The 26,528-nt window shown below is 48.8% G+C and overlaps 1 protein-coding gene across 4 annotated transcripts in view; it reads right to left on the bottom strand.

Moving 5' to 3' along the window:
- Positions 1-5,359: 5,359 nt before the first annotated feature.
- The window catches only part of LMTK3 (lemur tyrosine kinase 3), a 43,234-nt gene continuing 22,065 nt past the window's right edge, over positions 5,360-26,528 (bottom strand). For all 4 annotated transcript variants that reach the window (XM_053262904.1, XM_053262905.1, XM_053262906.1 and 1 more), the window contains 5 exons: positions 22,434-24,898; positions 19,621-19,991; positions 18,964-19,075; positions 12,537-12,797; positions 5,360-9,226 (listed from right to left, as the gene is read on the bottom strand). In XM_053262904.1, coding sequence (XP_053118879.1) covers positions 9,210-9,226; positions 12,537-12,797; positions 18,964-19,075; positions 19,621-19,991; positions 22,434-24,898 — 3,226 coding nt within the window. In that variant the 3' untranslated portion in view covers positions 5,360-9,209. The remainder of the gene's footprint in view (positions 9,227-12,536; positions 12,798-18,963; positions 19,076-19,620; positions 19,992-22,433; positions 24,899-26,528) is intronic.

Genomic DNA, 26,528 nt, shown 5'->3' with positions numbered 1-26,528 from the left:
TACTTCCTAGGTTTTCTTTTTCTTTGGAACCATATGGGTAGCAATTGACAATACCAAATCTCCTTAGAGTGGGCAGTCTGAGCCCCATAGGAGTAAGGGCAGAGTGCTATCCGTGAAAAACTCAGCTCTCAAAGCAACTAGTGGGAGCTTTAGGATTACAGTGGTCCCTTTAGGATTACAGTGGTCCCTCTACTTACGAAATTAATCCGTTCCGAATGCACATTTGTAAGTCGAAAAATTCGTAAGTCGAAAAGCGGTTTCCCATAGGAATGCATTGGGAACGGATTAATGCGTTCCGGAGCCTAGAAAAAAGACCCAGACCCCCAGTAAGGCTTGCAAACTGCACAGGAACATTTCTTTTCAAGAATAAACAGGCAGTAAACAGGCAGGCAAGTCAAGGAAACCGCATGTAAAATTTGTAAGTCGAGGAAACCCCATCTAAAAATTTGTAAGTCGAGGAAACCCCATCTAAAAATTTGTAAGTCGAAAAAACCGCCTCTAAAACCGGATCTAAAACTGCCGTTTGTAACTCGAAAAATACTTATGTCGAGTAGTTTGTAAGTCGAGGGACCACTGTATTCACTTTTTAGTCACACATGCTAGATGAATACATAAGTTGGTGCATATTCACTTGTACCTCATAATGTGTGGGGTGAATACGTGAAACAATCGTGTATCTGCCTCACCCAAAATCTTTAACATGTTCCTGCTACAAGTGTAACTTGTGAAATGACTGGTACGCTTAACTTCTCTTGGAAAAGGCCGGAGAGGAAACTTTCATTCCCTCAGATAATTATCCTGTCTTGCCCATCCGGCTGTCCAGGTGATGGCCCCAACAGGCCTATAGCTGAGATTCATTTGGCAGGTCTAAAGGCCTGACATGCATTTGCCTCTTTGTGACCGGCTTTGCCAATTGTAGGGTCTTCTACACCCTGATTAGTTCCCAGGCCATCCTTCTGATTGGCTGGGATACCTTTAGAAAGCTTCCCAATTCATGTCAATCAAACACTTGGCCATTGTTGGGAACCACAAAAACAACAAACCAGGTTTTCCTTACGGCAGCCCTTTGCTCCTCACCTGATCCTCGGCATCCTACTGCCCATCTCTGAATTTTGATCCCAGCCACTTGCCTGGCTCAGTCTTGAACAAACTTGGTGTAGTAAATGACAGTGTTACTCAGGGATGTCCTTAGAGAGCCCTGGCGGGGTGCAGGCCCTGGGGCAAATCAGCCAGTGCGGGGGGGCCCCCTTCCAGTTAATTTTAATGGGGGTTAAAAGAGCAGCGCCCTGGTGGTATTACTTTAAGGCCAGCCCAGAGAAGCCCATTGGCTGGAACCTGGGAGGAAGTTCCTTGCAGAGTGAGGCTGGTGGTTCATGTCAAACAGCTGGTTCCTGCTTCTCAGGTAAAGTATCATTTTCTGGCCACACCCCTTTCTAATACTGTTTCCTGGCCTAAAAAAATATCCCATGATGTCTGAAGTGGCCACTGGTTCCTGGCAGCTACCTAAGAAGTATTTACTCTAGTAATGGCTGGTATCTCCCTGTGCCTAGACCTAATGGTCTTATGGGGGCAGGAGCAGGGGGGCCTTGCAAGATAAAACAACCTCTCTCCGCCCCCACCACACACACACACACACACACACTCCTAGTAGAAAGAAACAAACAATATGTTCTTACTGTTTACTGAGTAGAGCATAGTTTGTTAACATGGCCTTGAAATTAATATCATACCAGGCACCATGGGAACTGCAATCACTAAGTTTTTGTGAAAACAGAGGCATTCACCATTGTTTCTGCCAATGTTTAAATAGCAGTGACAAATACAGATTCACTTCCCTTATGATTAAAAGTAAACAGTGGGTACCTTCTCCTTGACTAAGCAGAATTAGTTCAAACAGGTACAAACTGTGCCAAGTCATTACTATATTTATTGATTCTGACTAGAAATATATAAAAAGTACATAATTGTAACACACCACCTACAGATACGTGGTTTGTTTTTCTTCTTTTTGCATGAACAATCCTGCCACTTAAATTAGCTGAATGCACTATTTTTGACACCGCAAGATGCTTGAACATTTTTTGTAGATTTTTGAAGAAATTCTGATCACACTTCCCAATTACCTGTGGATACTACATTTTGCATGAACAATTCCACTACTTAAATTAGCGGAATGCATTACTTTTTACATCGATTCATGTTTACACATATCCAGAAAAGTAAATACCTTAACATAATTTGTTGCATACAGCTGGGCATGTTCAGGAATTGTTTGTCTCTGCTGTTCATGAATCATGTGCAAATGTATTTTTAATATTTATTTAGGAATGCTTATGTACTTTCCAACAAAAAATGCAAAGCATGAATGTATATTCCATGCATTTATACCTCCTGCATTATAAAATATAATTTTCTCAAGGCAGAAAATTACAGAGAATTACAGAGAAATATAAATAAAATTACATACAATAATCAAAGGGGGGGAAATTAAAACAGATGAGCTTAAAAATCCAGCCTCATTACTGACATAGCAGCTGGATCCACAACAATAAAATCAAAACTGCCTTTCAGCACAAACGAACATTCAATTCTAAGCAATAACCACTTACATAGTGCTCCCCCGCTGGGGGGGGGGAGATTTTTTAAAAACTTAAGACTGGTACAGCGGATGGTAGCTGGCAGCAGGAGAGCTAATGAGAAGTTAGCCACTCAGTCTAAGCAAAGAGGGGGATCCTACTTAGCATGGAGATGAGAAGGATAATAGAGCAGAGGATGAGAAAGTTATTCAATGCTGAGAAAGGCTGCTCTGCGAAATAACGGACAATTACTGCCGGGGACAAAATAGCGACGGAGAAGAACTTTTCCCTCCCCGCGCTTCTGCGTCATCGTCATCTCTTTCGATCTCTGTCTCTCTCCTGCACGCTGTGAGCGCTGCCTGCAGACTGCAGAAACAAATGGACCGTTTAAGCAGAAAGAGATAAAGCAGAACTTCGAAGAGCGGACAGGAGGAGGGGAGGAAAAGGTTCTTCGCCACCCCCGTTCTATCCCTGGCTGTATCTTTTTCAATCAATCACTCTCCCGCTCACCCCCTTAACACCTGAGAGAGAGAGAGAGAGCCACCCCTTAAAAAGCAAACAAACAAAACACTCCCACGTGCCTGCTCACTCCACTCTTCCTTAGCCAATTACAACTCAGGCAGAAGATAGCCAGCAGGCCGTCTCCGTGATTGGTTTGTTGTTAACTTTAGCACCTGTCCTGAACTTCAAGAGTGCTTTTTTCCACTCTCGGGGGCGGACTTAGTGGGAGAAGGCGGCGGCAACTCCATGAGGGAAGGGAGTCAAGCTGCATGCATGAGGGGAGGCCATTGGTGGCCAGAAGGGAAGGGGCGGTGCTAGGAGTCCTTGCGTCGTTAGCATGGAAACAAATGTATCTCAATTCGAGCATTCTCTCGGTTCACTGTCTCTCGCCTGCTCCCGCTCGCGCAGTCGCAGCACGTTGGTCAGGCCTCGGAGGGGGGATTCCTTCCAGGTCCCGACTCCCGATCCTGCAGGGCTGCGTCTGCCTGGGGATTCTCGAGTGCTACTGCTGACTGGGGCGGGATGGGAGAGGGGGCGGCCTGCCGGTGGTGGGTCCGAGGGAGGGAGGCGTGCGCGCCGGGCCGCTCGGTGTCCTCGGGCTGGGAGCCTCGCGCTCTTATGGCTCCTGCTGTTACTAACGCTGGGTGGAGGCTGAATGGAAGCAGGAGCAGCTGCAAACGGGGAGCAACGTGAGGCGGGGAGCCGGGGGGAGATCAGGCCGCCGCTGGGGCTGCAGCCAGCCAGCCGCACTGCCTGTGGAGCGTCGCACTTGTAGCCCAGAGACACCCAACAGGACGGAGAAGATGCCCATCCGGTCAGATGGGTGGCGCCGCTGCAACATGGGGGCGGGGGGGGGCAGAGACGGCAGGCGCAGGGGCTGCAACTGGGGAGCACGGATATCTGCCCCGAGGAGGTCCCTTAAGAATGGCCCCTCTTGTTACTTAATCGCCTCAGCAAGCTAGCCAGCTGCCCGTAACCCTCCCCATATTTTTCACTCTTCACTAACCTTTTCCCCACCAGCAACACTTTTTTCTCTCCCATGTGGGTCTAGAAATCTGAGATCTGAGGAAGAAATGGAAGACTCATTTTCTAAAACATTGTCTAGACTAGAGATGGACATATCAGGTGGTATAAAAATATGATGAACAGAGGTGCACCTAGGTTATTTGGGAGCCTGAACCCCCGAAGGCCCTCACCCACCCAGTATTTTGAATACATTTTTAATGAGTCCACTCCACCCTGGACAAGCTAAAAAGGATTTGGGGGGCTCCAAGGTGTGTAGAGGCCCTGGACTTTGGCCCGGAAGTCCAGGGTTAAGAACGCTTGGGATTTGATAAATAAAATGGAAACTGGTGGCCTATGCAGACTTGGTTTCATTTTTTGAAAGAACGCGTTTCTAACCCTCATTGATGAATCGGGAAAAGGCTAGAAAGGTTCTGAACTGGTGAATGTCAAGAAATAGGATGTTGCATTCTGCAAGCATACACCATCCTTTCCCTATGCCCAATAATCCAGCCCCTTATTCCAATGCTGCTGTTTCCCCTTTCTTCCTTCATGATAATTTATAATTTAGAGACATTCCTTTATTAACTATGCACATTAAGAAAATTGTAAATTGTGGACATGTCCTAAGGTTATCGGGTAGCTCAGGAGGTACTGATGGCTCCCAAGATTATCTTATTTAGCTCTCCACAGGTTTCTGAGCTTGCTTCTTGTTCCCTTACTTTCCAGCCAATGCTACAGTTATGATTGGTGGATGAGTGAGGGCATGACTGTGCAGTTTTAAACCTCTCTCTTTGAGTTCTCAGGGTTGCCTTTACTTTCTCTCCAATTTCTTTCTCTACAAAACAATTCCTCTTGCTCCCCTCCGCCCGTCCTGAAGCAAAATTCTCCTGGAATTCTCATGTTACAGAACAAATCCCATATCCTGTTCATGTAAATTTTCTTCCAAGCTGCCATTTTGTGACTGGCTTCACTTCTCCAAGATGCTCTAGTTCCCAAGGCTCTGGCGAAAACAAACAAAAAGTAGCTTCCAGAAGTCTTAACTCTGCCCATGTCTGCCCGAAGGTTATGTGGGAAGGCCTGAGTGCTGTACAAGGTTGAGTCACTATGTTTTAAAGTTGCATTTTATGCTGGTCCTCATTCCTGTTGTGCATACACATGGATCCCAAAATATCACACCTCTTGCACCCTAGCTCTTGTCCTCCCTTCCACATCAAATTTCAGAAGCATGAGACACCTAGGCTTTGCAATTGGTAAATTAAGCAGATTAATTCAATGTATGCAAATATGCACATTTTATTATCATTGGAGATTTTAAAGTTCTAATATTTGAACACTCTCCCCATCCCAGCACATACTCAGTCTCACAATCTCCCCCCATGAATGCATCAACCTACTTCCAGCCCTCCCAAACATCACTGTCCATCCACCCCGCCCACAAAGATGCTGCCATGCATCCTTCCAGCAACTCTTCCCCAGTCTAACCAAGCTATCCACGTCCCCTCTCCATTCCTTGAATATTCACATCGCATCCTTCCACCCGTCCACTCATCTACCCACGCTCTACTTCCTTTCAACCTTCACCCCAAGAATAACTCATCCATGTAGAAGAAAAGCTGGAATGTTGTTATTAAGTACATCTTCTCTGGCCCACTCCAACCTCCACTTTTCAAAAATACTGTTTTTGTACTTCTTTTTCATATTGACAGATCAGAAAGTTAGCAAAGCTCATCTTCCCTTCCCTTCTCTGTATTTCTATTGTCCTGTTGCAGGGCAGAGTTGCGGGTGGTTTTTAGTTTAACACCCAAAGACTCTTGCTTCCCTCAGAACACATGATTAGAAACTAGCGTGGAAGCCATTACAATGGAGCCAGGGCATCAATTTTAGTCTTGGCAGGTGAGGCATTGAATTAAGTCAAAGTTTCCACATGGCCCACAGACAGGACTTGTTTCACACATTCATTTGAATATAGGTTTAATGTGGGTTACCAACATTCGCATGATGGTGTGAACTCACACCAAGGTGGTTTATGGCCCAAGATGAATCAGATTTCTGCCTTGGTGAGTTCACACAATCATTCTAATGTCAGTAACCCACTGCAAACCTAGATTTGAATGATTGTGTGAACCGGGCTGTAGTGTAAGCATTGGAGGCTTGATACCATGCTAGATGGGTACTGTTTTGATCCAAAATTCTGACTTCCAGTCTTAATGCTTTGAGTTTCAGAGCTTCCAACTCTACCTGGGAAATATGGATGTAGCTGAGAGCTACAAATCTATTGTGAACATTTTTGGCCATTTTTGATACATCTCAATGGATCAGAGCTAACATTCTGTTGGGGAAAGGGGAACGTCTCAGAAACTGAGCTGTCATCCCTTAGGCAAAGGATTCTCACAGTGTGTAGCAGGTCTCCCGACAGAGGCACAAGCAGTTGCCAAATGAGGCATAGAGACTGGACCAGGAGACCAAGGGACAGCACCGCCCTGCTCATGACTTTAGGGTCAGAAGTGATGTGGCTCACCTCCAACCCTGTCAGTGCTGGAGATCAGTGGGGCAAGCTTTGGGGGCTCAGGGGTGGGTGTTGCAAGCTTTTTTATTTCCACGCCGCTCCTTCAGTGTGGCCCTTCTGCACACAATGTATCATCAGCCTAAGGAACTCCTCGTTATGGAATGTCACAAAGACAGATACCCTAAATGCCTTTGGGAAAGGATTAACAGATGTAAGACACCTGGAGGCTTGAGTCAGGGACCCTGGTGGCCAGTCCCAGGGGCCTTAATTTTCTCCACACCACCGTAGCAGCTGGGCAGAAGAGGGAGCTGACAGCAGCACTGCCCCTACGAGTTCACCACAGGTCAGAGGACACAAGGAGACATTAGGATTCCACCTGGGCCTAAAAACTGGCATCTCCAAGACAGGGCTGAGAGAGGCTCCTGCCTGAAACTGGAGAAGCCGTTGCCAGTCTGGGTAGACAACACTGAGCTAGATGGACCAAGGGTCCGACTCAGTACAAGGCAGCTTCCTATGTTCCTATGTCTTTGGGACAAAACCCAAGCTGTCACTAGACTGAAGCTAGCTTTTCTCTCCGGTCTCTTGCTCACAGGCACAGTAGCCCAGCTGCCTATTGGCTAGCTCTCTTGTCTGTCGAGCTCATTTGGTTGCCGTGCTCCGCCATCTCTCCAGACCATCAGCCCTGACAGCTGAACCTGCAGAGGACTGGCCTATCCATGACAAGCCAAAAAGCACCCTGTCTCTCAAGATGGTGTGTCTCTGCTGTCCAGTAGGGGAAAACACGGATATTCCCATGTCTTGCTTTGGAACCTCCCTGAGGCACCATTGGTCTAAATTAGCATAATTAGTCCCAGGTGTCTTGCCCTCAATGTCAAGAACAGGCAAATGTTCATATTCACATTCTATGGTCTTCCACCATGCCCAATCTCAGGATTCAGGTCAGAACCGCCAGTTTGAATATCAGTGTTTTTGTCTTAATGATGCTCTGGTAGGCACAAATGTTATTTTCTTGACTGGGGGAGGAGGAGGCAAAGGTCCTAAATCAGTCCTTGCCCTAGAAGGGAGGGGGACTCATTAATCACACAGTTACGTCCAAGGAGAGTTCTAATCTCCCCATTTAAAACAGACTGCCTCCTTTGTAGACCCAATACAAACCACTGACGTTCCATCTGTAATCCAATGAATATTTTCTACAGAAGCCAATGCTGGAAAGCATCAGGGGTTCATAGATCTATCGCCCACCCCTTACCCACTGCAAAGCAGGGTCATGCGCTCAGCAGCCTCCTCCCCAAGATGAGCCCACACAACCCCCCTATACATCAATGTTATCATTCTCCACATCTGGCCACAGTGCACCACATGCAAAGAGCAAGAGTCAAAAGTTCATCATCTTCAGAGCAGATAATTCCAGAGGATCCCCTAAGCCACTGAGCTCCCTGTTCCATTCCCAGAACCCACTTCCCTTCACACAGTACTTTTGGCACAATTGATCAGTGGCCAGTCCAATACTTGGAAATCCCCATCATTTCAATTGTACCCCAGTAGGACCCAGTAGCCTTTATTAACCTCCCAATGTAAACCAACATGGGGATTGGGAAGGTCAGGACAGGTCAGTCCCCAAAAAACCAATCATCTCCATCAACTCTATGAATCACAATGATTTTCCAAGTATGAAGCACCAACCAGCCGGGACAGAATGGAGGGTGTTCTTGTTCCATGACGTGGCTGCTACAAATTGGTGGTATGAACCAATTCATGATTCTCCCATAAATCTTCATGTATCAACCAATGGATACTGACTTAATGCATGTCACTGTTGAAAAATGGTACCCATGGATCATCCCCCTGGGGCCAGGCAAAGGGTCCCCACCCAACCAAATCTCCCTATCCGCCTTGTTGAGTCCAGTTGTCCCCTAGGAACTCCAGGGTCATGGCTCTGATTGAGTTGCTCCATCCTGCTACTGAAATTCTGTCCATGGTTTGAATCAATGGTCTTGTTTGGAAATATATATAGAGATATGATGCTGGTTGAAAGGGCAGGGTCACCAGCCCCATTCAGTTCCATTTGGCACAGAAGGGGTTTAAATTTTCCACATTCCAGGATGCAGCTGATGAAATTCAGGGAGATGCAGAGGGCTTATGAGCAGTCTGAGGCAACTTCCTGGAGACTCAGTTTCCCCCCACCCCACCCCCACCCTCTCAATTTGGCACAGAGGGTCCTTATAAGGGACATATCAGAGAGTGGAAGGGAAGCTGGGAAGGGACAGGTGTTATACATTCAATAGCCAGTGCTGGACAGGGCCCCCCCAAACTGAGGTGACACCTCTCTCGTCACTTGGTGGCCCGTGATTGTTCATACAAAAGGTTCCGCCCCCTCCCTAAGTGGGGATGGGTTGGGGGACAGCAGAGGGAGGGCAAGGAAGTCCATGTGTCAGGCTCCAGTTAGCAACAATGGCTCCGCACCATGCACGCAAACGCACGCACACACAAACGCATTGGTCTGTCCATCCGCCACAGGAACGGGCGTGTGGTAAACTTGACATCAGCAAGTCAACTGGGTGACTGGGCGTCGTCCTTGAAGGTTAGGACGACAGGCAGGGTTGTCCAAGTGCTACTCTGTCTCAGTTCTCAATTGGATCTGAAAGAGAAGAGAAGAGAATTGTTTTCGTTACTAATGGTTCTATGATGGGCACGTTTGAATACCACAAAAGAACCAGTGGTAGCACAGATCCGCCGGTTCCCAGCGCAGGCACAGGAGCCCAACTTTTGGTGTTGGGAAGCAGATGCTAACACTGGGTGTGTTTTCCAAACTCACCAGTGTTGGCATATTCTACCATAATTGTGGTTCTGAACCCAACATCTGCAACCTACTTCAAACCTTGGCTGGAGATGTCAGCTCCGGAACCGCAAGTAGAGTAGAATATGCTGAAGTTGACGGGTTCGGACGACAACACCCAATGTGGACATTGCCTTTCTGACACTGGAAGTTGGGTTTCTGCACACGCTCTGGGAACTGGATGTTCAATGGCAGCAGAAATTCTTCATGTCGTGCAAACCCACCCTAGGTCTGGTTTATTCACTATAAACCCCTCTGAATGCTTTTTAATTGGAAAGGTGGTTTTCAGAAATGGTTTAAATAAGGATTAAAAGAGAACTTGAGAATCCAGTGATCAGCCTCATTATAGGGGAGGGACACAGACACTTTAGAAGTATGTAGGGAAGATTATCTTCATATCTCATTTCCCCACCCTCCCATCACAGACATCTGCTTGGGGATACCACAGTCACCACAAATTCAGGGCTCAGCTCCACATTACCCCGGGGAGATCCGCAATTGGTACCATATGGGTACTTTAGTGTTTTGCCCTGCAGAGGAAATTGCAACTTCAGAGAGAGTAGGGCATGGTTTTCATCAGACAAATAGAGCAGGGGGGAAAGGATGAACCGAATCCCACCCCACCCCCCAGCACCACAGTCCTGACTGAATTCACACACAAAATTGCTATTAACCTTAAAAACATCAGGAGATCCTATCACAGGTCTCCTGCTCTCATGTCTAGTTTGGCCCTTCGCACCAGCCTGACCCTAAGCATTTTTATGCAGAAGTCTAATTTGATTCAATAAGATTTACTTCCTAATGAGATTACCAGCCCACTGCAACATTTGAATATTTCCCCTCTGCTCTCCCAGTATAGTTTGTCAATTTAGTATATTTGTGCACCACCCCAAACTCACATCTCTGGGCAGTTTACAACCAACAGAAAGCAAATCAAACCATTAAAACAGTTCAAAGCCACTGTTCTAGTTAAAAAGCTTGGGTGAATCAATGAGGCTGTTCCCACGATCACTGGAAAGCGGGGTTAAGGGAGCTTAGTCTGCTTTCCAGGGATCATGGGAACCACCAGGCTCACAGGCAAGCCCGGTGCTCCCAAGGCGGCTAGCCTGCCTAATTCCCCCTCCTCTTAAATGAGGTTAACGGAGCGAGTGCTCCATTAACATCATCTGGTTGCTCATGTGTCGCTGCGGTGCGTGGCAACACTTCAGTAGACCCCCCAACTGGGAGGCTGCAAGCAGCCTCCTGGGCTCGCAGGTCTCTCCAGGATGCCCCGCAAGGTCATGTGGGGGCATCCAGGAACTTTCGGAGGCCACGCGGCCCCTGATCCCCACAGCCCACGCCAGCTCCGTGACGGAGCCGGCAGCTGTGTGGGCGGCCAATTCGGCCACCCAACTACAAGTGGCCGCAGAGCTCAGCCCGCTCTGCCCGCAGACCTGAAAGAAGCCCTTCTCACTGATCATGAGAAGAGCTTCAAGGTGTCTTAAGAGTCTTTTTTTTAAGCTGTCAGAGATGGGGAGGCTCTTATTTCAGCTGGCAGCACATTCCAAAGTGTCGAGGCAGCAACAGAAAAACCCCGTCCCTGAGTGGCCACCCAACAAGCTGCTGGCCCAGCAGACAGACCTCTCTGGATGATCTCAATGGGTGGAAGGGCTCATAACAATGAAGACACTTTTTTATTGTGAGTAGCCATGGCGCGGCTCCGCACCACGGCTACTCACAAGGAGACCCCCAGAGGGGAGGCGAAAAGCCGCCTCCTGGCTCCGGAAGTCTCGCCAGCATGCCCTGCACGCTCGCGCAGTGCATGCTGGAGCTTCCGGGGGCCAATCGGCCCCCGCTCCCCCGAGCTCCGTCACAGAGCCGGCAATCGTGTGGCCGGCCAGTCCGGCAGCCTAGGGCTCCCGCCCTGTTCGTGTGCAGGCCCACTCTCCCCGCTGAGCTCCTGAAGCCAGGTCTCACTGATTGTGAGACCCAGCTCCAGGAATGGCTTTTTTTTTTTTTAATGAAAAGACAGTGGTCTCCCAAAGTTCTGGTTCTGAAAAAAATATCCCTGGATGGAACATGTGCTCAGAGGCGCCCTCTCCCTTCATACTTCTAAGTATGTGTCTGCCCTGCCTCTGAGTCATTTTGCATCTGGATCCAATTGATGGCCCTTGGGAGTCTAGTAAAAAATAAAAAAGCCTTGCAAGGTGCTAATAGAAAGCAAAGTAGACCTCACAAGGCTGAAGTCTGCGCCCCCGCCTCCAAGTTAGAGAATAACCACCAGAGGGTTAAAAATACTTCCCATCTGCACTGGAAAAGCCACAATATGTCACATTTCAATTATAACTTAACACATCTGAAGTCAACTAAATCAACTGGGTGAATAAAACCAAGGAGACAGAATGCTGTCTCCATTTGTATCAAAATGCTCATATGGTTCCCCCCCACCCCATCCTAAAATGCACAAACCTTACAGTCTTCTCATCACTGGCTTTACGTAACACCTTTCACCTCACCTTTCCGGGCCTTTCTCTATTTCCAACTAACATTCAATTGTCCTTTCTAACTGTCAGGTTTGCCCCAGAACCACCACTGTCCTGTCATGCCTATAAAATGAACTAGTTTCACACCAGATCAAAAACCACCAATCCTAGATACGTGTGATGATTTACACAGCCAATTAGAGTAGCCCATTTTGAATCCCTTCTTCTACCCCCAGCTTAACTTTATCTAATCTGTTTCTGTGGCGCTCCTATCCAAATAACATTTTATCCTAAAAACCAACATAAAGGTAAAGTGTGCCGTCGAGTCGATTTCGACTCCTGGTGCCCACAGAGCCTTGTGGTTTCCTTTTGGTAGAATACAGGAGTGGTTGGCCATTGCTTCCTCCCGTGCAGTATGAGATGATGCCTTTCAGCATCTTCCTGTATCGCTGCTGCCTGATATAGTACCAGCGGGGATTCGAACCGGCAACCTTCTACTTGTTAGCCAAGCATCACTTAAGGTGACCAACATACAGCCTCTAAAATATGAAGACCAAACCTCTACCTTATGCCCCACATAACCTCACCCAGTTGCCCTACCCACCCCCCACACATCCGGATGAAAATCATGCACATCCAGGCCCACTTACCAGCTGTGGGCCCCAGTTCCGTGTCGCAGGATGGAGAAAGATGAGGCTCGAGAGCAGGAGAGACGGTGAAGCGAGAGAACCTCAGGGCATCAACCAGGCCGGACTCGGCCCTCTTGGTGGTTGGCAGCAACACCGGGGCCATGGGTAGTGGTGAGGACATGGCTGGGTGGGACTTGGCTGAACTGGGGTCAGACACCATGGAGACATAGGATGGATTCTGGGCCATCAGGGGGAAATCATCGTCCCACTCAAAACTGCCACCTACATGGGGAAGGAGGAGCAGAAGGGATAGGAAGGGTGGCTAATACATTGACAGCCAGCGTGGTGGGCTGGTTTAGTTCATTTCATTTCAATACTTGTGCCCCATTCTTCCTCCAAGCAGCTCGTGGTTATGACTGCATTAGGACTCTTTTTGTCTAGGTTTTACTGATGCATGCATATGCTGCTGCAGAGATATCTCTAAGAGGCAGTGGGTGCTCCTCCAAGAATATTTCCCATTCCCCCATCGACCAGACTGGAACTAATCCGGCTGGAACTTCACAGCAAAGGGTCAGACAATACTGTCGTAGTATATGATGGTGCTATAGCTTGAATTAATTGTTTCAAAAAGCCTCCATTATGTAAAGAAGCCTCACCCATTCACTCCTCTACCCCAGAACAAGCAGCAGAAGCCAGTGCAGCCTGCTAGGTAGGACATCCATCCCTCCAGCCTCCCAGGAGCCAGGCCAACCCCTTCGCTTCCTTCCTGGCCAGGAATTGGGCTGGGTGAGACCAGAATGCAGGGTCTCCCCCCACCCTGGAGATTTCAGCTGACTTACCGCTGACCTCTCTCCCCACCCCAGTCTTTCCTACCACACAGTCTTGGACAGGAAAATAAAAACTAGCCTGGAAAACAGACTGGAAGGTTTCACCGAATCCAAAAAGGCAGAACTTTCGAAGAGGAATCTGGCCCGTTTTCGCAATAAGTTTAGCAATGTCAAGAAACCTTCAGTAATAAGGTGAATAAACTAAAAACATGAATTACCTAACCTCTATAAGTATTCAATAAGGTTGTGCACACGACCGTTTCTGAGGCGGGGAGGGCAGGCGGAACATACCTTCCCCTCAGACGAATGGTCATTGTGTGTGGGACATGCTGTTCGTGCGCCCAAACAAGCCATACTGCTCCCGGCAGAGCGGATCTCTGGAGGCCGGGTGTACTCGCACCCTTAACCCTAGCTAAAAGCTAGGGTTAAAAGGTGGGTTAGGCGGGGGTAGCAGCACCGTGATCGACCTCAATCCCGGCATCCACATGAACAGCCCAACCCAAAATTGGGTTGGGCTTTAAACAGTGGGAACTTTAAACAAGTGGGAACAAGGATCCACTTTGTGGGCTTCACCCAGACAAATCAAGCCGTGGGAATGGCCGTCAGACGACAGAATCTTGGTACGGCAAACTATGCACCTTTTTAAAATAATCTTACTCGCCATACAAGAGCGAAGGTACAAGAAATTTTTTTTCAAAAACTAAAACTAAAAACAAGCTGGGCTGGGTTAGGTTGCTTGTGAGAATAGCCTCATTCTATAACAAAATCCTCACTTCCCTAATAATTTTTTTTGCCACTGCTCTGCTCCCTCAAACTAGTAGATTTTTTTTTTCTAATCCTCACAAGGGGATTCAGGTTTAGGATCTGGAATCCCATCCAGCAGGGAAGAATGAGTGCTTACGTCGGACTGGTCAGTTTCCACTTCACATAACGTGAATAACTGTACCAGTGTATAAATCTATACCTACCTATACTGTATATAGATTGTACGAGCATTGAACATAATGTGTGAATAGGGTTCGAGTCAGTCAGAATTCCAAAATCTGGAGAGACATTCAGATAAAGATAATCTCAAAAGTTGCATATCAGCTATTGCAACCAGATCATTAAGACTGTGGACTTCCTCTGTGTGCTATTATGAAGTGCCATCTGTGATGAAAGTCGCATCTGAGACTACTTTCATCTTTTGAGATGAAAGTAGTTTGACTTTCATCATGGATTTCCCACAAATGGCCACCAGATGGAGCGACATATTAACACTTGGAGGAAGTTAGCAATCTGAACAACCCGCTTGGAATCTGTTTACAATTGCTAATACGTAGCACGGAAGGTTGCTATGTAATCTGGGCAGAGAGTAAGTAAACATGAACAGCTTCCATTTTCAAGTGGGAAATCCTCTTGTTTGGAAATGTCTTTAGTTTTGAACACCAATCCTGAAACATTCATTCCAGGGGTGCAGATCCACCCCTAAGCATTTGAGGATCCATGCCCATTTTACTTAAATCCCCCCACCAAACCTAATAACCCATATCTCCCATCAAAATGTCTTTCCTCTCCTCCCAAGTCTTTATATTATATTATATTATATTATATTATATTATATTATATTATATTATATTATATTATAGGGTTTCTTAACCTTGGGCCCCCAGATATTTTTGGACTACAACTCCCATCATCCTCAGCCACAAAGGCCATGTATGGGGATGATGGGAGTTGTAGTCCAACAACATCTGGGGGCCAGGGTTAAGAAACCCGGTTATATTATAATGTATTGCATTGTATTGTATTGTACCCCACATTTAAGCCAAGATTGACTTCCAAAGCTGGTTCAGACAATGAAAAAAGTTACAACTTAAGATGCTGGCAGGGGGTATGGGGAAGGTGAAATGATATTTTGGTTTTCAAATAGCAGGATTTTGGATCGCAGGGCTGGAAATTACCATCTAACCTGGAGAGCTGCTGCCAATAAGAGCAGAACTCTGGATGGACCAGTGGTCAAGCCGCAGTACAAGGCAGCTTCAGACATTTGCCATATAAATACCTTAAGGCATTCACTCCTACAAAATGTGGTGATTGCTTTCAAGGGCATCAGACAAATCCTCCTTGGATTCTATATCCACAGAAGTACCATATTTACCAAATAGAAAACAATTCTAAATTTAATATGATCCCCTTAAAAAACAGAGGTTAAACACAGGATATACCTGAAAAGAAGACACAATTTAAGATGACTAACTTCATCTTAAAGTTGACTGCCTTAAATTCATCTAACTTTGAAGATTTCTAACTTCAAAGAGCTTGGCGGGGGTGGGTGGGTGAGCAGAACTAGCCTTGGATTCAGGTAAATATGGTATATCAGTGAGCACTAGCTGTGAGGGCTACCATCAGATTTGGAGGCAGTATACAGTGCAAGAATGCTATTTATTGCCTACACGCCATCTGACTGGCCACTGTAGAAAACAGGACGCTGGATTAGGTGGCCTTTCAGTCTGAGCTAGCAGAATCCTTATTAAATTCCGATGGTTTTCAAAGTACTACCCTACCCTAAATCTTAATCCCACGGATTTTACTAAACGAGTAGTTCAGAATAATAGGTGGCTAATCCAACCCACATATTACACCCAAAGAACAAGTCTGGGAGTGGCTTTGTGTGGCCCAAGGAAGTAGCAACAGAGATTGGCACACGTCTTCCCTCTTGCACTCTCCTGAGTATGGTGCACAGCTCCCCTGGGAGAGATACATGCCCAAAGTATCACAGCGAATGAGGCACCAAATGCTGCCCTGTCCCATGACCCTGGTGGGGGCCACCCCCTTTCAACACCAACCCTTGCAAGCTTAGAAAGGGACACTAGGAGTGGGGCCTGAGGCGACGGCCTCACCTTGCCCCATGAAAGGACCGCTCCCAACTCTTAACGTGGGTAGAGGTTACCGTGCCTTCTACAACAGGTGAGAGGCAAACCTTCCCCCTTGTTTAATGCTTAGAAGTGTGGGGAGAACATGCCCAAGATACTTCTGCATCCTCTATTGCCTTCTCATTGGAAGATAAGAAGCTGCCCTATACCAAGTCAGACCATTGGTCCATCTAGCTCAGTATTGTCTACACAGACTGACAGCTGCTTCTCCAAGGTTGCAGGCAGGAGTCTCCCTCAGCCCTATCTTGGAGATGCCGCCATGGAGGGAACTTGGAACCTTCTGCATGTAAGCAGGCAGATGCTCTTCGCAAAGCGGCCCCATCCCCCAAGAGGGATATCTTACAGAGCTCACACATGTAGCCCCCCATTCAAATGCAAGCCAGAGCAGACCCTGCTTAGCAAAGGGGGCAGTTCATTCATGCTTGCTATCACAACACCAGCTCTCCTCCCAGACCAGTGCGCTCTCTCATTGCTACAGCATGAAACTGCCCTGAATTCATTTTTAATAACTGGGGAGAATCTGTGTCACCATCTGCCTTATTGAGTGTGACAATTTTAGACTGTGAGCTTTCAGGCAGAAACATTTTAAGAGTGTATATCCTTAAAAATAAGCTATTTGGAGGGGAAATAAACAAAAACACACTCCAGCACAACTCTAATTCAGTATTTCCCAAAAACCTTCACTGCTGAAACACACTTTTTCTCTGAATTAAAACTTAGAGCACATTTCACTCTTGCCAACCAGAAAAGGTTGGCTTCTAAGAGCGTGAAAGAGGACGACGTGCTTGCCCTCAGAAGAATGTAAGAAAGGCCCTGCTGGATCAGACCAAAGGTCCATCTAGCCAAACATCCCGTTTCCCACAGCAGCCAACTGGATGCCTCTGGGAAGACCAGAAGCAGGATATATAGGATATCTTGCTGTTGTTCAGCCCTCTGTGTTTCTGCATGAGCCAGAAGTGGCAACAGAGAATGGGCATGGAAGGAAGGAAGCCCAGAGGAGTGGCTCGTGCAGAGAGGCAACAGACAGCCTCATCTGAAGGTGATAATTTGTTGTGTCTCTGCATTGCAAGGGAATGATACTCACTGAGCAAAATAGCCTCCCCCAGCATAGGCTGATTGGAAAGGGGCCAGGCCAGAGCAGTGGCTCATGTAGAGAGGCAGCAAACAGCCTCCTCTATAGAGATATCCTAGTGGGGCATATCTCGCTCCCCCTCCCGCACAAGCCTGCACACCAGTGTCAGCAACAGGCAGGAAGGGACTCGATGGAGGAGAAACTCTAGTCTCCAGGTCAGAAGAGTGCCCCTTTAAATCTCTCTGCTGTCCATGCAGGGAGGCAGAGCCTGGGAGAGGTAGCCTGAACTTGGAGGTATTTAAGGCTTCGTTCCATTTCTGGCCCTTGAGGGAGCACGTTGCTCATCAGGAGCTCTCCATGGTGCTGAATGCCCTGCCCCGCCTTGTGGGTTTCTGTTCTGGGCTCAGGACAGCCACAGTAAATGCCTCCATAACATCATGAAAAGGATGCCAGCTTGCTTCCACCTGCCATCTGCTTTCAGACCACCTGCCTCTGGGGGTACTTGCCTTCCCTCAGCTTGAGCAATGGCAACAATGGTAGACTAAGGCTATTCTCATGAGCATGCGAAACTGGGATAAGGGAGCCCAGCCCAGTTTTGCACGCGCGTGAGAACCACTGGGCTGGAGGGCGAGCCTGGTGGCTCCACGGCGGCAAGCCTGCCAAAGTAGCCCTCTAGTTAAATGAGGTTAACAGAGTGAGCGCTCCGTTAACCTCATTTTTAAAATTGTGTGTCCATTGTGGCGGGCACACTCAGGGGGGAGGGGGATCCCAGTAATGCACCGTGCACTCGCACACGGTGCATTCGCGCGCTTGCGAATCTCACGCACGTGCCTTATTGGGGCCCTGCACCCGACCCCCGGAGCTGCTGGGCGAGCCATGGGCGGCCCGCAGGAGAGCAAGCATTCGTCTGGGGGGGCGATCCGTCTGCCCAGGGAACTGCTTCTGATCGCCTGGAGGGAAGGAAAGTAAAACTCTCCTTCCCTGCAGATAGCCCGCTAAGAGGTTCTAGGTGTGTCCCACAAGATCGTTTGGGAATTGCTACCCAAAGGCACAGCCCTATCCACTTTCTAACTGCAAATCCCAACCCTCTTTCAGCAGGAGTGCGACTCCCTTCCCCTCCCCTTAAATAAAAAGGCAAACTGTTAATCTAGACACAGAGATGATGGCAAGTTAACAGTAAGTAAATAAGTAACAGCACCCTGTTCTCAAATCTGTAGCCTCAAATCCATGGTTTCACAGTAGGGGCAGCCCTGCGTTTCACTGACTGAGCACCATCTGATATTTTTGCTGATGTCTAATAATAACGTCCATTAGACCTTATTCATATAATGTCTTTTCTCACCAAAACTGACTGCAGCGATTCTGTCTTTAAGGCAAGGGGTGTGGCTCAGTGACGGAGGTTCCAGGTTCAACCCCTGGTGACTCCAGGTAGGTCTAGGAAAGATCCTTGCCTGAAACCCTGCAGAGCTGATGCAAGGCAGTGTAGACAACCCTGAGCTAGGCGGGCCCAGGATAATGGCATGCATATTTCCTCTCTTGCTCTACGGCTGGGCTTGCTTGTTCTGTTTGGCATGCCAAGACTGGTGCGGATGGGGGCTCCTCAGCTGTTCCCTTCTCCTTGCCCCAATACTCACTGAAGCCATCAGCTGGTGGGAAGGCATCAAGTCCAGGTTCTGTTGTTGAGCTGGGAGATGGGGCGTCGCCATCTGGGGCTCCTTGTGAGCTCAGCTCATTGGTCGGTGTCTCCTACATACAGAAAAAGATACAGTGATTATGACGGAGTCCCTCCTGCTCCTTCATTTCTGGCTCCTCCCACTTTTGATCTGACTCCAGCATTCTTAGCCGGGGCTCTCTTACATCTGCATGTGTGCCTAGTTAGAATTTGGCTGTTGCCTGCTGCCTCTGTGTAAGCCCTCCTAGCTATCACTTCAGCTGCTTGACACCATAGGAATGTTCACTAACAGCTTGGGAGGATACTGTTACCCACAGAAGGTTGGCAAGCTGTTTCTGTGAGGGAAGCAGTGAAAGGTCTGTATGGCTGGGACTGAGCCGGATCCAGGAGAAAGTGTGTGCTGCATGGGCAAGGAAGGGAGCCGGAGTCCGGAAGGCTGAGTGGGAAGACAGCCCAAGATATGTGGGAGGTAAGGAAAAGAGGGACTAGAACCAGGATGGCTGAAAGGTGGAGGACAGAGCAGGCAGCTGGCTTAGAAGTAGAAACTGGAGGGAACCTTCTCTCACCCCCAAATGACCCACTGTACATGCCCTCAGCCCTGGTCCTCCTCACAGCTCACCTGATCAAAGAGGTAGACGGTGACATCGTCAAAGAAGGAGACCATCTTTCGTTTGCGGTCAAGCTCAGCAGCTGCCTCCTCAGCCGAGCGTGGCGACTTGAGGAGGCCACGCAAGTTACGGGCATCGTCGCTTTCGCTCACCACAATGGGGACGCCCCGCCCTCCGCCTCCAACCAAGCCTCCTTCCTCTTCCTCTTCGGCGTCGTCTTCCTCCTCATCCTCCACTGCCATGGCAGCCTCTCTCCCTCCCAAGGCTGGCCCCTCCCCCAAAGCTGCTCCTTCCCAAAATGGCCCCTTCCTTCCCCCGCCAGGTGGGGGGAAGGTTTGCAAGGCCAAAGGGGGAAGTGACAGAGACAAGCGGGACAGCTTGGCTGGAGGCAGAGGGTCCGAAGACAAAGGTGGCGCACAGAGGCAGGAGGAGAGATTGGGGTGAAGAGCCCGAGGTTCAGAGGTCAAGAAGAACAAATGGTATGGAAGTGAGGCAGGAAGGAAAGATTGGGATGGAAGAGACAGAAAGAAGGTTATTGCACTACAAACGTGTCCCTAGTATTCCTGCCCAAACATAACTATGCCTTTCCTCTATGAGCCCAAAGTCTGGCTTGATTATAGAGTTGTCTTTTGAACATAAGACAAGGCCCAGTGGATCTGACCCAAGTGCCATCTCGTCTGGCTTCCTCTTTCCCACAGTGGCCAGACAGACGTCTCCAGGAAGCCCACAAGCTGGCCATGAAGGCAACCATATTCCCCTGTTGTTTTCTGCTCAACAACTGGTATTCAGTGGCACCCTGCCTCGGAGATGGATAAAGAGTTCCATTCAGCTATCATGGCAAACAGCCACTGATTGACACATCTGTCCTTGATGACTTCCTTTCGTCCCCTTTTAAAGCCATCTCAGCCATCAAAGCATCTGGTGGCAGCAAATTCCACCATGCAATTATGTGTAGTGTGAAAAGGGACCTCTCTTTAATCTCTCCGAAATCGACTGCCTGTTAATGAAATTGTGCGATCCGGAGTTCTAGTCATTAGGAGAGAGGGAGGAAACCATTATTTCCATTCACTTTCTCCGCACTTTGCACTATTCTTTTAAACCTCTGCCAGAGGGGTCTATTTTTCAAGCAGGAGACACTACGAGGCTGTTCACACACTCAGCAAAGCCCGGGCTTGGCTGTGCATGTAAACCACAGGGAGATGCCCGTCTCCCGGCAGCGGCGCAGTGGCGAACCTACTTAGGGAGCCTGCCGTTTCGTCAGGGTTAAGGGCGCAAGGGTGCCCTTAACCCAGGCGAACTGATTGTGTGCCGGTGCTGCGTGGCTGAGCACCGACTGCCCAGCTGGGGTCAAGGGCATCCCCATAATGCACTGCGCCCCCAAACCTCCATGCTGCAATCCGCCACCCAGCAACAGCAGGGAGACTGTCTGAGGGGGAGGTAAGCATCCCAAGGCTTCCTCCCCTCGCTCCTTTGGAGTCCCTTCTCCCGATCGTGAGCAAGGGCTCTATGAAAAAGAAACCTCCCAAGTGAGAGCCATTGTTTACTGCATTGGCCGCTGCGCTGCACGTTTCTCAGGGCTGGGTGGGGAGCCTTTAACAGAAACGGAGCCCTTCTGAGCCCCAGTAGAGTCTGGGAAGTGTTGTCCTTTGTAGTGCTTTCCCCAGAGAGCTCTATGAGGAAAGTGTGGGAAAGAATGACATTTACCAGCATTCCTGACACACCTTCCAAGATGGCACTGAGGCTCAAGAGGACTCTGTTTAGAGTCGATACAGGAGCCCCAACAGCTCTGGGCAAAGTGCAGCACTGAGCAGTGGAAATGGTCATTACTGCGTGGTGCCGGGGGAGCTGTCTGGTGTTTTCAAGTTCACACGGGCCTAAGAAACAACAGGACAGTTCACATAACTGACATTAAAATGGGAGCACATACAACTCCTGGATTAGGGTAGGAGGCTTCTCCTACCCTAATCCGGGAGCCGTGCACACTCCTGTGTTAAGATCATTGGTTAGATGCAAACAAGGTCGGAGACGGGGAGCTTGATCGTGATCTAAGCCCTCGATGGGTATTTTTCTTCTTACCTTGTTCTGAAACTGGGGACGGAATCCGGGTTAGGCATGCTCTTCCTACCCAGCTAGGGCTTAGCTCACAATCCAGCTCCCAACCTCTGACCTTGTTTTTATCTAACACATTATTTTAAAATAAGAGCATGTGCAGCTCCCGAGTTAGGGTAGAAGAAGCCTCCTACCCTATTCCCGATCGTGTGGACTGCCCTAAATAGTAAGGGAGCTACATTTAGGGTGACTGCGAGTAGCCACTAGTAGCTTGCAGTGAAGAACACTGCTCTATCGTGCCCTGCAACCCTTAGTCGGCTTTCTTCTAAGCTAAAAAGCTCCAGATTCTTTAGCCGTTCTTCATACAGGAGATTCTCTGATCATTTTGGTTTCCTTTTCTGCACTACTTTTGACCTCTGCAATATCTTTTGGGGACGGGGCAATCAAGACAATATTCCAAATGCATACGCACCTTAGATTTTATATACAAGTGTTATGATACTGGCTACTTTACAGGAAATTTGCACAGAAGCAAAAATCCAAAACCGACACACACCTCTCTACTCTGGACCAGGGCTTCAATTAATGCTTGATACACAGAGATAACACTCAGAGGCAGGAAAGCAGCAGCCCTCTACTGCTTGTTTGTTTCATTCCTCCACCCATCCCACTAGCCCCGAATGTTTTGTTAGTGCTTTGAGGTCATGGCCAGTTTTGCTCTATGAACATTGCCCCTCGCAGTTCCTTCCACCTCAGCCACAGATGGGGCTCTTACCTTTGATATCTTCACCTGCTTGGTTCACAGGGACGCTGGGTTCCTGCTCTTTTTTGGGCTGCTCAGCTGCTACATAACTGTCTTCCTGTGCATCCTCTGGGAATTTCTGCACATCTTCTGGCCCAGGCACTGCTACACCTTGGGTCTCTGTCTGGTGAGGCTCCTCCCCATCTTTCCCGTTTTCCTCCTGCTGCTCTGGTTGCATCTCTTCAAGTTTTCCACTCCCCTCCTTGTGTTGCTGTTGCTCCTCTTCTTCTTCCTCTACGACCACCACCACCTTCACTTTATCTTCCATACTGTCTGCCCACTGGGAGCCCACTACATCCCCGTTCTGCTTTTTCTTGACCTCTTCCTCTTCATCAGTCTCCTGCCCCTCCTCTGGCTCCAGGGTCCACAACCTGAGAACAGCCTGGTCCTTCAACGGAGCAATTGGGGAGAGTCCCAACTTTGGCCTCCCTTGACTACAGAGCAAGTTGCGCGTCACATTCTCTTGCAATGTGACCAGCAGCTGCTCCTTGCACACTTGCACCACAAAGCCTCCATCCACAGTTGCCTTCTCTGTGGGCTCGTCCTTCTGGTTTCCAGCTGGACTTGGTGTTGCAGAGGGTTCAACTTCACCATCAGAGAAATAGGCAGAGTCACGGTGAGGTGTGGCTGGCCCTAAGCTCCTCCCTATCTCTTCCTCTAGCTCCACTCCTTCTTCACTGATTGACAAGGTAAGGTCGCTAGTGGACTGGGAGAAGGGTGTTGCTGGGAGTTGGGCAGAACCTTCTTCTGCCTCCACATCTTCCTCTTCTCCAGCAGGTGGTGGCGGTGGTTCCTCTTTGAATATGAACTCTGGAGAGAAAGTGCTCTCTGTTTCATAGCCACTGTCACCAAATTTTTGCCCCGGAGAAGAGTAGTGGGATGCTGGGCTGCAGACATCTGAGGAACTGGTGTTGGAAGGAATGTCTAAGGAATCCACTGAATCTAGGGTTCCTCTTTGCCGATCGGGTGCTGCTGGGGAGAGGCTTAGGGTTACAGGGCCAGTAGAGAATCCATCAATGGCTTCCGGGAGGATCGCAATAGTCTCCTCATCATTGCTCTCAGCCAGAGTGGACAATGGCGGTATCTCTACAGGAACAATCACATTGCAGCAGCCAGCTGACATGGCTGGGAAGGGCGATCCAGGAGGACGGCCGCTTCCCCCACCTCTCTGCTTTGGGTAGTCTTGAAGTTCATAGGTCTTCACAGCTGCACCCATGAGTGGGTCATAGAATTCACTGTGCTCTGCGCCATCCCCATCACAGTCCCTAGGGGGCAGCAGAGGACAGTCAGAGAGTGAGCCCCGCTCCACTTTCAGTGAGGAGTCATCCTCAGTGCCATAGCTGTCACGGTGAGGACGCCGCAGGGGTGGACCATGGTTGCTCCAACTGCTCACCACATCCCCCCGAGGAATGGCACATGTGCAACGCGCTCGGCTGCACAGCGGGCACGGCAGGAGATTGCGCCGCCCGCCCCCAATGCTACTCCCGCCATCATCAGTGCTGCTGCCCGAGCTCTGGTCCTCCATCAGCGAAGGTTCCTGCTCCCACGAGGGCGACCCTTGGAACTCAGAGGGGTCCCCAGCCAGTGTCTCCCCTGCCCCTCGTTCCTCCATCATCTCTGCATCCCAGCTGCGTTGCTGGTCCTCCAGTTCACGGTACACAGTCAGCAGGGACTCGGCTAGGAATGCCTCGCCCCCTGTCGATGGCATCTCTGTCAGCGATGTCTCTTGGATCTCGCCATCCATGCGGAAGGGGTTGCTGTCACCGCCGCCCCCAGCCAAGAAAGGATTGGTGCTGGGCTGCTCCTGCGACCGGTAGGGAGCTCCATGGCAGTCCCAGTCGGAGGGGAAGAGGGGCTGAGGCGGTGAGCCGGGGCTGGGGGCGCAGACGGGCCCTTCGCCACTGCCGTGGTCCTCCAGGCGAATGTAGTACTCACTGCTGACTGAAGGGCTGCGGGCACTGATGACCGGCACAACACTGGGAGTCTCCAGGCTGTGCCCACGCTGTGCTGCCTGTTCATAGAACGGATTGCTCCCGGGCACCGCTAGCCCTCCATTGCTGGAGGGATACTCGGGAGGTGCTGAGGCGGGGCCCTTCCATCGTCCCAGGCGAGCCTTCTCCCACATGTATTCAAAGTTCAGCCCCCCACTGCTTTCAGTCACTGTCAGAATGTCATCCATGTCGCCTCCATGGAACCCATCCAGCAATGGGTAGGCCGAAATCTCTTCAGATGGGCGACGGTGGCGGGCTGAGGAAGAAGAGGAGGTGGGCGGTGGTGACGAGGAGCGCTTGGGTTTCAGGGCACTCCAGCGCCACTCAAAGCTTTCCTCTGCCTGAGCGTTGGACCGCTCATTCAACAGGTAGCTCACCTGCAGGTGTAGCTCTTCCATGGTTGGGCGATGGGAGGCTGGGAGCCAGCAGGACTGCATGACCTCATACCTACAGCAGGGCAGGAATGGAGGAAGGATAGAGGAATAGTCGGAAAAACAGGCAGAAACAGGAGAAAAAAAAACAGTTGCGGGGAGGGAGACAGCTTGAAAGAACAGTTGGGAGCGGGGAAATACAGGCACAATTTTTTTTAAATGGGAAAGAATTGCCAAAAGAACAGTCAGAAGAGAAGAAGAGTTGGAAACACTGATGATCAATAGAAGTTACAGGCGAGGACAGAAACGGAGGTGAAAAACAAGAGGAGCTGGAGTACAACAACAGGAACAAGCAGAAGAACAGTCAGGGAAGAAAGTGAAGCAGAACCATTGGAAAGCCAGTTGGAAGCCTTGACAAATGGAAGCAAAAAAATTACAAGCAGTGGTCAGAATAAAGGAAGAATGGTTGGAGCATCAGAAGAGCAAAACAGAAAAGAAAAGAAACCCAACATATAGTCAAAAGTACAAAACATGTGGGGAGATGAGAGAATAGTTGTAATTTAACCAAACTGAACTGAACAGTTGTTCTGTAACAACAGGCAGTAGCCGAAAGAGCAGCCAGAGGGGCTATGGAACATCCTGCGGAAATCTCCGGCGCAGATATGCACTTGACCTCTCTCTGTCTCTCCCTCTTTCTCATTCACTTTTGAAAGTATTCCCAGGAGAAATATGCTGCAGCCTTGGAGAGGGAGGACACATTTCAAAACAATTTTTTTAAAAAGAAAGGGAAATGTCCCTGGAGTGGAGGGACTCTGTTGTGAAGGAAAAGAGTCGCTTAACTGCTCTTTGGCTCTCTTTATTAATGTACAAAGGGCTGGATGAGATCTGCACTTGAAGTGTATGGCAGGAACTACTCAGCCTCAAAAGCATGTTTTTGTTTGCTTTGAAAATGGAATCATCAAAAATAAAAATTGAAAATGGTACGCAATGTAGCTTTGATATAAGGAAAAGAGTTGTGTTGTTTGTAACTAGTGATGTCAAAGGAACGATGGCATGGACGCTATCCAATCAGAGGAAAAGATATAAAACAGGGAGCCCACAAAAAGACAGATTTAAAGAGAAGAACGGTGAGGTATGGAAAAAACACCTGGAGATATAAGAACTTTGGGGAAATGGTCAGGAAAGCATTTTATGTACAGTGCACAGCGAAAGCAGTCTTTCAACAATGTACAGTCCATAAAACAAGCTGTCATGAAAATGAAGCTTTGGGGAGAGGTCCTATCTACATCACAGATTTCTATTCACTTTATACCAATGTAATTGTCACTGCTTTCCCCCAAAGAATCCTGGGAACTGTAGTTTGGTTCTTCCATAGAACTGAAGTTCACTGGGTTCACGGAGTGGATGGGGAAAAATGACCATTCAAGTCCGTAGTGTAGACATGCCCTCTAGAAGACTATTAAAAGTTTCAGAAAGGAAATCCATGACCCCCAAAAAGTAGTTGGAACAGCTGCTAGGAGGGTGGCCTGAAAACATAAAGCTTGGAAGGGAATTAATTCACAGACCACTGATGCAGCTGAAGCAATCTCAGAAGAGCAGACAAGGAAAAGGTGAAAAGACGTATCAGCACCAGAGGAAGACCTGTCAGAGTGACAGTACAGAGAGAGAAATGGACAGATGGTCAGAGGGGCAGTTTGGAGGAACAC

Source organism: Hemicordylus capensis, chromosome 6 (assembly GCF_027244095.1).
Source record: "Hemicordylus capensis ecotype Gifberg chromosome 6, rHemCap1.1.pri, whole genome shotgun sequence".
NCBI classification, from domain to species: domain Eukaryota; kingdom Metazoa; phylum Chordata; class Lepidosauria; order Squamata; family Cordylidae; genus Hemicordylus; species Hemicordylus capensis.
Note: the sequence above shows the minus strand (reverse complement) of the source record. Positions and strands in the feature narration are given on the sequence as shown.